Genomic DNA, 12,478 nt, shown 5'->3' with positions numbered 1-12,478 from the left:
ACAAAACGTTTCTGTATTTGTGGTGTTTCTGCACCTGATTTAAAGCAGGTTGTCTAGAAATTCTGATTTGTTTTGGAATTGCTTGTTTTGTGTCAGACAGGCATAGCTGCTGTTTGCAGTTTCAACATCTGTTTTATGGTGTTAAGTATCTGCTCAGTGTTAGTATTTAGTTTAGAAGTTCAGTACAAGTGCTCATGATAAGTAAGTGTTGATGGCTGCAGCGTTTCTTGATGTAAAGTCTGGTGCTGCTGACGCTTCTGAGGTGATGACTGAAGAGATTTTGAGTTTCTGTGGAAGATAATGTTTACTTCTAAAAGCATCTTTATTTTTAATACATACAATACTTGATACTGCATTTACACGTCTAAGCCTGTTTAGTTTGTCTATCTGTTTCAGTGTTATTGCTATGTAAGTATTATTTAAAATATATCCTTTATGGAGATCTTCATTGAAATGCAATAAAAATGGTTCATTTCATGAGACCTTCAGATGCTTTAACAAATGCTTTAATGGTCTGTTACACCAAATTGTTTTCTTAAACAGTTACTTTAACTGTAACCTCATTGTCTTCTTTTTAAACAGCTTCAAGCTCTCCTTCAGATTTGGCCCAAACTGCTGCCTAGAGAAGCTTTAGAATTGTTGGATTTCAATTACCCAGACCAGTATGTGAGAGAATATGCAGTGGGTTGTTTAAAGCAAATGAGGTGAGTTTGTTGTGTTGTTTGCATGCAAGGATTTCTGGTGGTGTGTGCCCAGAGGAATATCGCATTCTGGTTGTCCCTGGGGAAAAAAAAGCTTCAAGAGGAAAGATTTAAGTGGACAGCCAGCTGTAAATAATGACCAAGTAAAGCAATCTTTCTCCATAAGCAAATTGGCCGCCAAATGAAATCTCCTTATTCTGATGTCTTGTATTCAAAGATTGTTATTTTCTATGATGCTACAGAAAAGTGGTGCACTTCTGTTCCAAAACGTGTGTTCACTCCTTCCTTGGACAAAGGGTGAACAAAGTGTAGTGAGAACTTCTCAGTGATGAAAAGATGAAATATCTCAGTAGTCAAATAATGCAAAAATGTCCATCCTGCTACTGTATGCTTTTTGTCAGATATTTGCTGTATCCCTTAATAGAAATGTGCTACTGCATGTAATGGCCTACAAAAGACAACTCCTGACTTGATTGATTTTCCCAGTAGCCCCTGCTATCTAAGTTCTTCCCTTATCACGTACATTTTACTCTCCAGCATAACCTAAGGCAAGATTTATTTAACGTTATCATTTGCAGGACTACTGTATTTCCTGTCCTTGAATTCTAACGTCTGTGTGGTGAATAGTTGAAAGATTCATTTTTTAATGGTCAAGGCTGTGTGTTTGAAAAAAATATTTTGACTTCTTTCAAGTGTAAACAAGCAGTTTAACTGCCATCCAAATAACATTGAATTGTTACATCTGGAATTATTTCTAGAATTCTCAGTTCTGGCTCTGAAACAAACTTGTGTTGGGTTGGGTATCAATTTCCAACTTTAAAACGCCTGCTGAAGACAGCTGGTAGAAGCTGTGAATCCTAATAGCTGAAATAAGAAAAGTAGGGCAAAATAAATATAACGCAGCATGACTGAACATATTGACCAAGTTACTGAATGGTGTTCCCATGGGTCAGCACTGGGTATGATCTTGTTTAACATCATTAACTTGGATGGAAGGATTGAGTGCACCCTCAGCAAGGTGGTATGAAGCTGAAAGGAGTAGCTGACACAGGAGAAGGCAGTGGGGGCATTCAGTGAGACTTGGACAGGCCAGAGAGTTGGGAGGAGAGGAACCTTATGAGAGTCAACAGCAGAAGTTGCAAAGTCCTACACCTGGGGAGGAATAACTACATACATCAGTACAGGTTAGGGGCTGACCTGCTGGAGAGGAGATCTGCAGAGGAGGATCTGGGTGTCCTGGTGGACAACAGGTTTGCCGTGAGCCAGCAGTGTGCCCTTGTGGCCATGAAGGCCATTGGCAGCCTGGGGTGTATTACAGAGTGTGTGGTCAGCAGGATGAGTGAGGTGATACTGCTTCCCTTCTCTGTTTAAGCTTTGAAACAGGTTTGCACGTATTCTCTTTTTTCCCATGCCTGTTGCATTTAGATATCTGGTGGGTTATGGTACTTCCGAAGGTGCCATTTCTAAGTCAGAAGTTGAGTGGTAAGAGAGGAGTGAATGTTCAGCCTGAAAACAATTAATATCCTGGATGGTTAACCTGGCACTCCGGCTGGGGTGTTGATCATGTAACGGATCATGGTAAAATACCAGGTTTCACTTACCGGTTTGATAGCTTCCAGAATCTTTTGGAATTATAATGTACTGATTAAGTGATCAAATCTGGCTATTGCAGTATGTTGTGTGTGTGTGTTCGTGTTCTCTAAATGATAGAAAAGTTGGGATGAACTCATCGAAACTTTTGAAACTAAATCTGTCCTAATTGGGTTTATTGTGTGCAGCTGAATTCCTGGAATGTCATTAATCTGGTTATTCTGTCACTAACTGATTTTTGTATCCCATTCTAGTGATGAAGAGCTTTCTCAGTATCTTCTTCAACTTGTCCAAGTCCTGAAATACGAACCTTTTCTTGATTGTGCTCTCTCCAGATTTCTACTAGAGAGAGCACTTGCTAATAGAAGAATAGGACAGATGTTGTTCTGGCACCTAAGGTAGGAATGTTTCCCTTATGTTTTTCTGAAATTGTTGATCCAGATGGAACTTGTGGCATGTAGAGCAAGATTATATTATTTATTGATATATTTTTACACCTTTGGCATTTATAGATCAAAGCCAGCCTATTATCAAAAGTTTATTACTGTGCTTTGCAATCTACTGTTTGAGGAGAATTCCTCTCTAGGTAGCTGGTAAGTCGGGTTTGTGTATGATTTCAGAGCTTGTTTTGACTATGCTTGTAGTAAAACTGCAATATTTATACCTCACAACTGTGAGGGAAAAAAGAGATCAGAAAATATCAGAGCAGCAGCTCTGTGTGCTGTTGCTGTTTGTGATGATCAGTTCTGTGAATTCAGTTACCTTGCAGAATTGACTTACGTGTTGATTCTGCTTCCAACTTAATTATTCTAATATTTCTAAGTAAAAAGAGCAAGACCTGCTTAAAAATGTTTTGGAGGACAGTTGGCACTGCAGAAAAGTTCAGTGGTTTCTTTCAAAGTGTTTCTCCATAAGGAAAAGCCAAAATTTCTCTGAGAAGATTTGAAAGCACACACTTGAGAGTCAGCCCCAACTCTCAGTACCATCTATTAACACTGTTTGCTTTATTACTAGTGGATCCTGAAAATGAATATCCAATTGCTACCTCTTAACATTTTTGCATCTAGAACAATCCTAGACCTAGAAACAAGTGGTACATTGAAACCAGCTCTTCCTTCTGAGTGTTCAGCATGTGTGTATTGTTATTTCTTACAAAATCCAGCTTTTATCTAAATGACTGCGAAGTGTTTTGCTTTTATTCTTTTCCTCAGTTTCAACAGCTTTCAATGTTAATCTATAAAATCATGTGGTCTGTTTTGATGTTCCCTTGTAGGTCAGAGGTTCACATACCTGCTGTTTCAGTACAGTTTGGTTTGATACTTGAAGCTTACTGCCGGGGAAGTGTTGCTCACATGAAAGTGCTTGCTAAACAGGTATACAGTCCCCTCCTCCTTTAAATCTTGACATGTTGGCTTGTAACTCAGATTCTTATTCCATTTTCCTATGGGGCATGTAGGTTAACTTGACAGATCCATCTGTTTAGGAAAGAGGAAGGGGTATGGGGAGATGGAGAGAAGAAAGCATGAATTAGAGGGGGAGATGTGTTTATATGGCTGTAGTGAAGGAGCTGCTCTTCCTGTGTACAGAAAGTAGCTGGTGCTATGGGGTCTCAGGGGCTGCTTTGCAGTGTTCCAAGAAGTGCAAGCTAGTTTCAGCAATGTGCATTCTAGATCCAGCAGTAGGCTGCCAGGATTATTAGAAGAGTTTATGTGCAGTTAAAACTTGGGACATTTTTCCCTGTCAGAGCAGCTTGCCCAATAGAAGCTATTACATTTCTATCTAAACTTTACATAGATGAGCCCAGGACAACCTCCTGCAGCTTTTATTTTGTTAAAAAGTGATGCAAAAAATGCTGAAGCTGTAGGATATGTGTTGTAGTTGTCTCTGGAAAGAAAGATGTTGAAACAAACTAAATCATTTAGTGTTAATATGGATTTGTTATGTTTTTTCTTTAACAACAAAAAGACATTTGCTTTTAAATACACTTGGTGAGTATATTGGCAGTCTGTTGAGACTCACACATCGTGTTATGAAGGCTCCGATGCGATTTGAGCAAGTAAATGTGGATTGTTAATGTGAGATCTTTGAGAATTAAAGCTCTCCTAGAATTACTGCATTTGCTGTATAAGGGAAAATGGGGACAGAAAAAGCAGCTCGATAAATGGTGAATGTTTTGATACTGTCAGTATTGAAAATGTATTGAAAGCAGGACTGCTGTGCATTTTATTACTGGCATTCACAGAACACAGAAAAGGCCACATCTTACACGAGTGCTTGTTAGTATTGCCGAAATCATGAGGAGGGCAGGTGATGAGATGCTTGCAGCAATATCCCTGAGGTCAGTGCAGTTTTTGTGCGTTTCACAGGAAACAAATGTCAGTACAATCAAAGAAGGGGCAAAAAAATTCCCAACTGTGCAAACACGGAAGAAATTCAAAGTAGAAATACTTCAAAAAGTTCCTGTTTGTACAAGGCAGGTTCCATTTTGTTCCCTTGTCACTGATGTTTGTACAGCTCCAAGAATAGTGGAAAGGCAGAGCGCTTTTGGTTTTGACAGATGGCTGACCTGGCAGGTCTCCACTGCCTCAGTTTTATAATCAAACTGCATACAGTTTCCACAGCATCCTGCCTGACAGGGTTCAGTCTCTCTGTAAAAGTGCTAAGTCTTGACTCAGCGCCTTATGAGTTGGACTGAAGCTTCCTTGTATAGAAATCAGCTTTTCCAGTTATTTCAATGGATACTGTTTGCTAGAGAATATACACATTGCTGAGCATGTTAACTACAGCTACTGTAAATACAGTTGATGGGTACACTGTATGTTCAGCCATCTGCATAGGTGTAGGTGCAGCACTGAAGTTACAATCTTTGTATGTGTGGTCTGGGTTTGATACCAAAGGGCTTTTCTCTGTTACATTGTGTACATTTGCTCTGTTAACTGTTTTCTTACAAACTCTACCCATAGAAAACTTTTTAAACAGAGGAAAGGGGGGAAAATAAAGGGCTTAACCCTTTATACACTGTAAAAGTAAAAATATATTGCTTAGATGATACCTTGGGATTTAAAGCATCCTAATTGAGTAGAGTGCTTCACTTAAGCCTAAATTTTGCAGTTTTAATGTGCAAACTTTTGCAGAACAGGCTTAAGTGTTTTAAGCTTGTGTAGTTGTGTATGTGCAAATTGTCTGCAATCGGTTGTGTGGGCATTTGGAGTTGTGTGCCCTACCTGCATGTGCACAGTGCAGTACCTGCATCCGTCAATTGAAGTAATGTTTGTAGAAGCACGAAGCACTCGGTTTCTGTTGGCTTCAACGCGGACTGAAGCATCTGCGCTGTGCTGTGTTGTGTCTGTTGGTGAGAACTGAGTTTTGTAGGACTCTGAATGTATCTGCCACACAGGAAAATGTCCTGTTAATTTCACTGCAGATATTAAGTCCTACTTTAAAAAGTGCCTGGAAATTTGAGATTTCATCCCATTTGTTATTTATTAAACTGATGTTTCTGGGAAGTGGGTAATTGACAAAAAGCTATTCTCCAGCTTTTTATTTTTGCTGATTATAATTTCCATTGTAAAAGATGTTGTAGAATTACTTAATACTTAATTAATACTAATGGCTCATCTCAGTTACGTATTGTATGATGCGCAAAGTTAAAGCAGTAACTTGATGATAAACTATTTCTTTCAGGTGGAAGCTCTTAATAAAATGAAGACTTTAAACAGCCTAATTAAGCTGAATGCCATGAAACAAAGCAAAGCAAAAGGGAAAGATGCAATGCACACGTGTTTGAAACAAAATGCTTACAGAGAAGCACTCTCTGACCTCCAATCTCCTCTGAATCCTTCTGTTATACTTTCAGAGCTGCAGTAAGTAAAGGATGAGTGAATAGTGTTTCACTGTAGATTTGGATTGGAAATGCCAAAGCAGGAACGCCTATTGCTTGAACTTCCTTTGTGTTGTTAGCAGAAATGCTGTCACGGGGAGCACTTTCTATAGTGAGAGGTCTGTTGGCAATCTTCCTGAGGTCAAATAGCAGTTAAGCCTGGAGATGTTTTGTGGCCCACCACGTAACTTAATACTCTCTTAGTCAATGCATTACATAGCTAAACATTTTAAACTATAAGCCTAAGTGTGAATTAGACTATGTTCCTGACTTCGGCTTATGGCAATAAGCACAAAAGTGTGATTAAAATATTTGACAGCACTTAAATGGGAAGTCTAGAAATTAGTAGGAAGATACAGAGAAGATTGTACATTTTCTATGTAAATGTAAGTCTTAATTTAGATGTGTGTCTGCCAGTCATGGCGTTCAGTGTGGTCAGTGTGTAACAGATACATCCAGAACTTGGTGAGCACACACAGCATAGTGGTAGAGTGAAGGCTGAGGTAGCACTTCCTAATTGGAAGTCCACATTTTCTACTGTTTCAAACAATGTTCAGTTCTGTTCAGCTGAATTATTTTTAGTGCCCTACAACATTTGTTATATTTTCTTCTAGTGTTGAGAAGTGTAAGTACATGGATTCTAAAATGAAGCCTCTATGGATAGTGTACAACAATAAGATGTTTGGAGGAGATCTCGTAGGGATCATCTTTAAAAATGGTGATGGTAAGCAGCGCTGAGCACTTGGAATGTTTCTTTCTTCATTATTCCACATTATTCCACACTTGCATTGTGTTGCTCTGTATTTACCAGAATCTAACAAGGTTTACTGTAGCATCAATAAACAAATTAAGCATCTTCTTCTGACTAGTTTTGCAATTACAGACTTGCCAATCACGACGATACAATCCTGACCAATCCCTCTTTCACATTTAGCATTGATGAGGATTTTTAGACAGCTTTTTCTGAATATTGGGTAGGTTGTCTCCAAGGCATTGAGAAGCTGAGGCAGCAATTCCAACCTTCTGTTACAGATCTCCGACAGGACATGTTGACACTCCAGATTTTACGTTTGATGGATGTGCTTTGGAAAGAAGCTGGCCTGGATCTCCGGTAAGGAACTCTTGTGGGCTGGCTTATATGGATGGGGAGTCCAGTGGAGAATAAGCAACATTTTATGCTAAAGCATCTATTTCTGCTTGCTTGTATTGTGGATACCTTTAATGTGCATTCTGGAGTTTTGCTTTGTGTTTTAGCAAGAGGAGAATGTTATTTAGGCGTCAAAACTGAACAGAATTATCTTCCTAAAGTCTCCTGCATCCTAAAGTCTCCCGCAATGTTCTCACCTTCATATAACTGGTAGGATAAGCATGGCTGCTTTATAAGGATATTAGAGGATTTCTAAAGTAGAAAAGTACTTAAATATTATTTGGATTACTTAATTTGGTTTGTTATGCTCAGCTTTTCACATTTTGTGGTTCAGGCATAAATGTGAGTTTCGTAAGGTGCATAACATCTGCTCATACAAATCAGGAACATTATGAACTTCTTAGCAGTCAGGAAAATGTGCTACTTATGGAAAGATTCCTTGGAGTGAAGTATGCGATAAAATGGGAAAGTGAATAATAAATTGTTTCTGGAGGCGTTGTGTTTGCTGTGGGATTGCTGAGTGTGGGTTAAATTGAACAGTGAAACTTCAGATAATCAGTGTAATAAATATACTGTGAGGAGACAGCACTTAGGGGCAAGGACAACCTCTGGCAGCTGTGGGATCCCATATGAGGCACACTTCACTCGCTGCCTTCCCAGAAGCTTCTTTTGAGGTTCCAGGCAGGGCCACACACTGTGACTAACAAACAGGAATCATCATTAGGAGTCATTCCTGACTAATGCATATTTTTTTGCCTCAAAAAGGAAAACCAAAACGTGGCTCTGATGTGCAAAGGTTTGTCTTAAAAATCTCAGGAAAAAAAAAATGTAGAAAAGGGAAATTCCAGGAGGAACCGAAGTTCTAAAATTGGCCTCTTCCATTTATTTACATAACTGAGAGCATCTTCCTTCCATTCATCCTTTTTTTAGTTCTGATCGGGAAATAAAACTCTGGGATTGAGGCAGGGTTATAGTTCTGTTGCTATCAGAGAGGTATTAACCTGGTGTCTGCCAAGGAAGGGCTCTGAAGTGACCTCAGCTGGCAAAGGAGTGGCTAAAACAGCTCTCTCTAAACTCCGAGAGGATGAGGATGTGGGGATCACAGAGTCGTCCTCTTAACTAATCTTTGTTTGCCGTCTGCGTGCCTCCTGAGAAGAGGCAATTCCAAGCTTCATGAGTAGCCGCAGTAAGAGATTCTGTTGCCCTGTTAGTGAGTCAGGGCTTGTTTATTGGCTCGTCTCTCACTGCTTGGGTTAGGAGACATCTGTAACAGGAGAAAACGCAGTGTCTATATTTCTGATCTTCTGAAAAATACAGTTCATACATCACTGCCGATAACTGCAGTCTTTATCATCCTTTGAGGTTTAAGTTTCCCTCCAGCTGTAGCTTCCCTTTTTCCTATGGTGGATGCATCATCAATTTTGCACTTTCAACATTCTCCACTACAGAATGTTTGATAATTCAAGTGAAAGCAAGGCTTCCATCTTGTTTCACCAACATAAGTGCACTAACACTTGCTGGTTGCTTATCTTCCTGGGGAGGTAATTCCCAATCAAGAATATCTTGCCACATCACAATATGTGGCATGGATCAAAGGGCAAACAGTTCACTGGCACTGAGGTGCTGGGGGCAGCATCACTTTCCATATACATGCATTGCAGTCCCTGATCATTACTCATTATTAATATAAAATGAAACCTTGGCTCTGCCCGTGTCTTTTACTGGAAGTATGAAGCAAACACAATATGGCCATGAGATTGCTCTGCTCTGCAGAGGGGCAGCGTGTGGGTTTTGAGACCTGCAAAGGGGAACAGGAACTTTTTGGGCATTTTTTTTTCTGTTTTTCACTGTCAACTGTTTTGTCTCCTGGGTAAACCGGCCTCTTGCACACATGGCACGTTCTGTTGTTTAGGTTCCTGTGTGTGCGTTCTGACTGGATGTTGGAACCAGACCAGGGTTTGTGTCAGAGAAGGAAGTGTGTGTGTGCAGCAGGATGCAACAGTGGTCTCCGTTAGTTCCTTCATCCTGGGCTGTCACTGTGTGCGTGGTAGAGTGCCCAACTGAATGAAGCTTCAGGTGCAAACTGCTTCTGCTTTTCAGTTCAGATCCAACCATTAGACAACAAAGACCAGCAGCAAAGGTGAAGGTTACCCTGTTATTTAGAGAAGTCTGACTCGGAGCTTGGTTCTCCTTAGACATCGCTCAGTCCAGTGCAGAGAGCAATTAGAAAACAAAAAAGCATATTCTTTAATTAATCTGTCTGCTTTAAAGAAATGAACCAAGTCCTTCTTATTCACTTCTGAAACAAATTATTACCAGAACTCTGAGTTGGAAATATCTCGCCCAGAGCAAAAGTTATAACGACGATGGTTAATTTTGCTCCAAAAAATTCTGAGTCTGAAGTCACACATATGGACGTAATCAGAGCAGATGACAGAAATTATTTCTGTGAGAAGCATTTAAATGTTACAAATACGTGTCGCAGCAGACAAACACAGTGTGTCTTCCCGAGCATGCTGTGGGTCTGCAGTGATGCAGCTCTAATGAGTGCAAGATTCAGTGAGAAGTATTTCTGGTGCTTTACCAGTGCTGCAGCACTGCTGTTGTGCTGGGGCAGAAACCTGTGAGGGCATAGAACAGCAGAAAATCCTAAATTTGAGGACTTTGATCTTTGTTGATTCATCTTTACTGCAGTAAACTATCACAGAAGTATTCAATATATAGTTACTTTTTGGAGTGGTGCAGGGAGTTGCAAAGAGGTTGTGTGAAATCTCACATTAAGTGACTTTGTTTGAATGAAACCAGAGTTCATCAAACCACTGACAAAAAGTTCTGTTTGACAAGTTTAAAACTTACCATTGTTTTGAAATTGGACCTGAGGTTACAGAGGATGTGTTCATAAAGTACCAGAATTTGGGGTTTTATTTATTAGGAAGAATTATAGATTATTGAAATACAGAACAGTATTAACAGTTTTCCCCCTTCATTTGTGTTGATGTTTGAGAAAATGTAGCAAAGAAAGAGGGAAGATATCTCTCCTGCCCAGAAATGCTGCATTGAGCTGTCAGTGGGCTTCACGTGGCACGTATCCTGCTGACAGATGGTGAAGTCATAAAGACTGGGATGAGATGGAAAGGGCTGAGCAGATTTGTCCCTAACTTGACTCCTGTCAAAGTGTCTCTCTGACAAGGATGTTTTTTCCTCCAGTTGTAAGCACAGAGTCCTCAAGGGGCTGAAGGCTTTTCATCATTGCTTGCTTTTGAAGGGGAAGTTGTTGGACGTGTGCCCAGTTAAGCTGCAAGTGGGGTGGGTTGAAATACCATGGAAAGGGGCCAGCGTGCACTTTAACCTGGCAATACTCGGCTTACGTTTGTCATGTCATGATAAGGATGGGCAGTGCTTCCTTGTGTCATGCATGCTGGCTTTCAGTAATTACAGATATGCTTCTGTGCATTGTGAGAACCCTTTGGCCTAGAGTTGGGGTTTTTAATTTAATACTAATTTATTTACTAATTTACTAATAATTAATTTATTATTAATAAATCAATAATATGAAATAATTTAATAGTAATGGAATGAAGGTTCCAAATCTGCATTTCTTTTTTTGGTTTGAAGTTGGATGTTCTCTAAATAACCTTCTGAATCTCATCTTCTGTTTGCTTTGTTGCCAATGGAAGAGTACCCAACTATATGGTTCTTAGCACTTACACCCCTTCGACGGTACATTATCACTGTAGTAGAGAAACTGTTCCATCTAATAGCTCTTATGCCAAGAAGCTCCAATTAATTTTGCCTGGGTTTTTATTTGTTTTTCTTCTGTGGCTTTAGATAATAGTTTGTCTCACAGGAGAGGTACAGTTCTGCCTTGTAGAAATCAGGATTCATATCTGTTTTGTTTGTAAATGCAATTGATGACACCTCCACCAGCAAAACTTTCTCCTTCTATCTGTACACCCACACAAACTTTATGTCCTGCACATTTCTATACAGCTGTGTAAGTCAGTGAGCACTCCTCAATAACTGTGCACTGCAATTAGATTTCCATGAGTGTCTGTTTTTTAATACAAGGATCCATGACCAGAATTGAGAGCACATTTGTGATCTGAGATGGCTGAAATGAGTGTAGGTGTCTCTATATGTGATGCAGTGCCTTTGCAGAAAGCAGCTGTGATGGCTTCTCTCCTCTAAGAGAAAAGAAATGCTTTGGAAAAGCAAGTTTACCTGTGTCGAGATATCTCCCCTTAATTCAGATGTTTATCTCTGTCTTACTTTAATGCAGCGATGCTGTAGATTCTTCTACTCGACAGTGTGTAAATATTCTCACATATCAGGTGAACTGAAAGATGTACCTCCTGTTTTCCATTATTTTTCTAGGCTTAAAATTAATGAGAGATGAAATACATTATTTCATTCGTATACTTGAAAAGGGGCTTTTGAGTGTTTTAAGTTGAAATAGGAAAAATAGGGGAAAAGGATAAGTTTGTTGTTTCCATTTACACAAGTAGCCCACAGTATAGAAGAAACTCAAGGGTAATAAATCTGTTATTGGCCATTTAACCAGGAAATTAACAAATGCAAATAAAGGGCTCCCTCTATCGTTTCTCCTACAAAATTACAGGTAACAGCTTTCTCAGGTATAATGGCAAAATACGGGTTGTGGTTAATTTCTTCTGTATATGTACATGCAGTAGGAAAAATGAATGTTTTAAATGAATTGCTGTTATTTGAAATTTGCAAACCAAATTCATATCTTTGCTTCCAAGAGTGTAATGTTCAAGTTCAATGAGAATTCAGCCCTCTGAAGATATTCACAGGGTAAAGAGGCGTGCTTGTTATATTTGGCTTTAACATTAATCTATGTTTTGTTTCAGGATATTGCCGTATGGCTGTTTAGCAACTGGAGATCATTCCGGCCTTATTGAGGCTGTTTCCAGCTCAGAAACCATCGCTGACATTCAGTTAAATAGTAGCAATGTTGCCGCCGCTGCTGCCTTCAACAAAGATGCTCTCTTAAACTGGCTGAAGGAATACAATTTAGGGTAATTTCTGCACCTGTTTTCTCATCTGTAGTGTAAAACATTGGATTTCTGCCGGTCTGTCTGTCAGAGTTCAGGATCGTGTGTCTGTTCTGGCAGCTGTGTCGCTTCCTTTTTTCAATGT

At 39.5% G+C, this 12,478-nt stretch overlaps 1 protein-coding gene across 7 annotated transcripts in view; it reads left to right on the top strand.

The window, feature by feature from the left end:
• Nucleotides 1-12,478, top strand: part of PIK3CB (phosphatidylinositol-4,5-bisphosphate 3-kinase catalytic subunit beta) — a 100,590-nt gene that overhangs the window by 83,584 nt on the left and 4,528 nt on the right. For all 7 annotated transcript variants that reach the window (XM_085512829.1, XM_085512828.1, XM_015871195.3 and 4 more), the window contains 7 exons: nucleotides 583-704; nucleotides 2,546-2,689; nucleotides 3,565-3,664; nucleotides 5,976-6,154; nucleotides 6,786-6,895; nucleotides 7,204-7,282; nucleotides 12,190-12,357. In XM_085512829.1, the coding sequence (XP_085368955.1) occupies nucleotides 583-704; nucleotides 2,546-2,689; nucleotides 3,565-3,664; nucleotides 5,976-6,154; nucleotides 6,786-6,895; nucleotides 7,204-7,282; nucleotides 12,190-12,357 (902 nt within the window). The remainder of the gene's footprint in view (nucleotides 1-582; nucleotides 705-2,545; nucleotides 2,690-3,564; nucleotides 3,665-5,975; nucleotides 6,155-6,785; nucleotides 6,896-7,203; nucleotides 7,283-12,189; nucleotides 12,358-12,478) is intronic.

The sequence above is a fragment of the Coturnix japonica genome, chromosome 12 (assembly GCF_054131305.1).
Source record: "Coturnix japonica strain WE chromosome 12, WE-NBRP24, whole genome shotgun sequence".
NCBI classification, from domain to species: domain Eukaryota; kingdom Metazoa; phylum Chordata; class Aves; order Galliformes; family Phasianidae; genus Coturnix; species Coturnix japonica.
The sequence above is the reverse complement of the archived record's forward strand: the minus strand, read 5'-3'. Positions and strand labels throughout refer to the sequence as shown.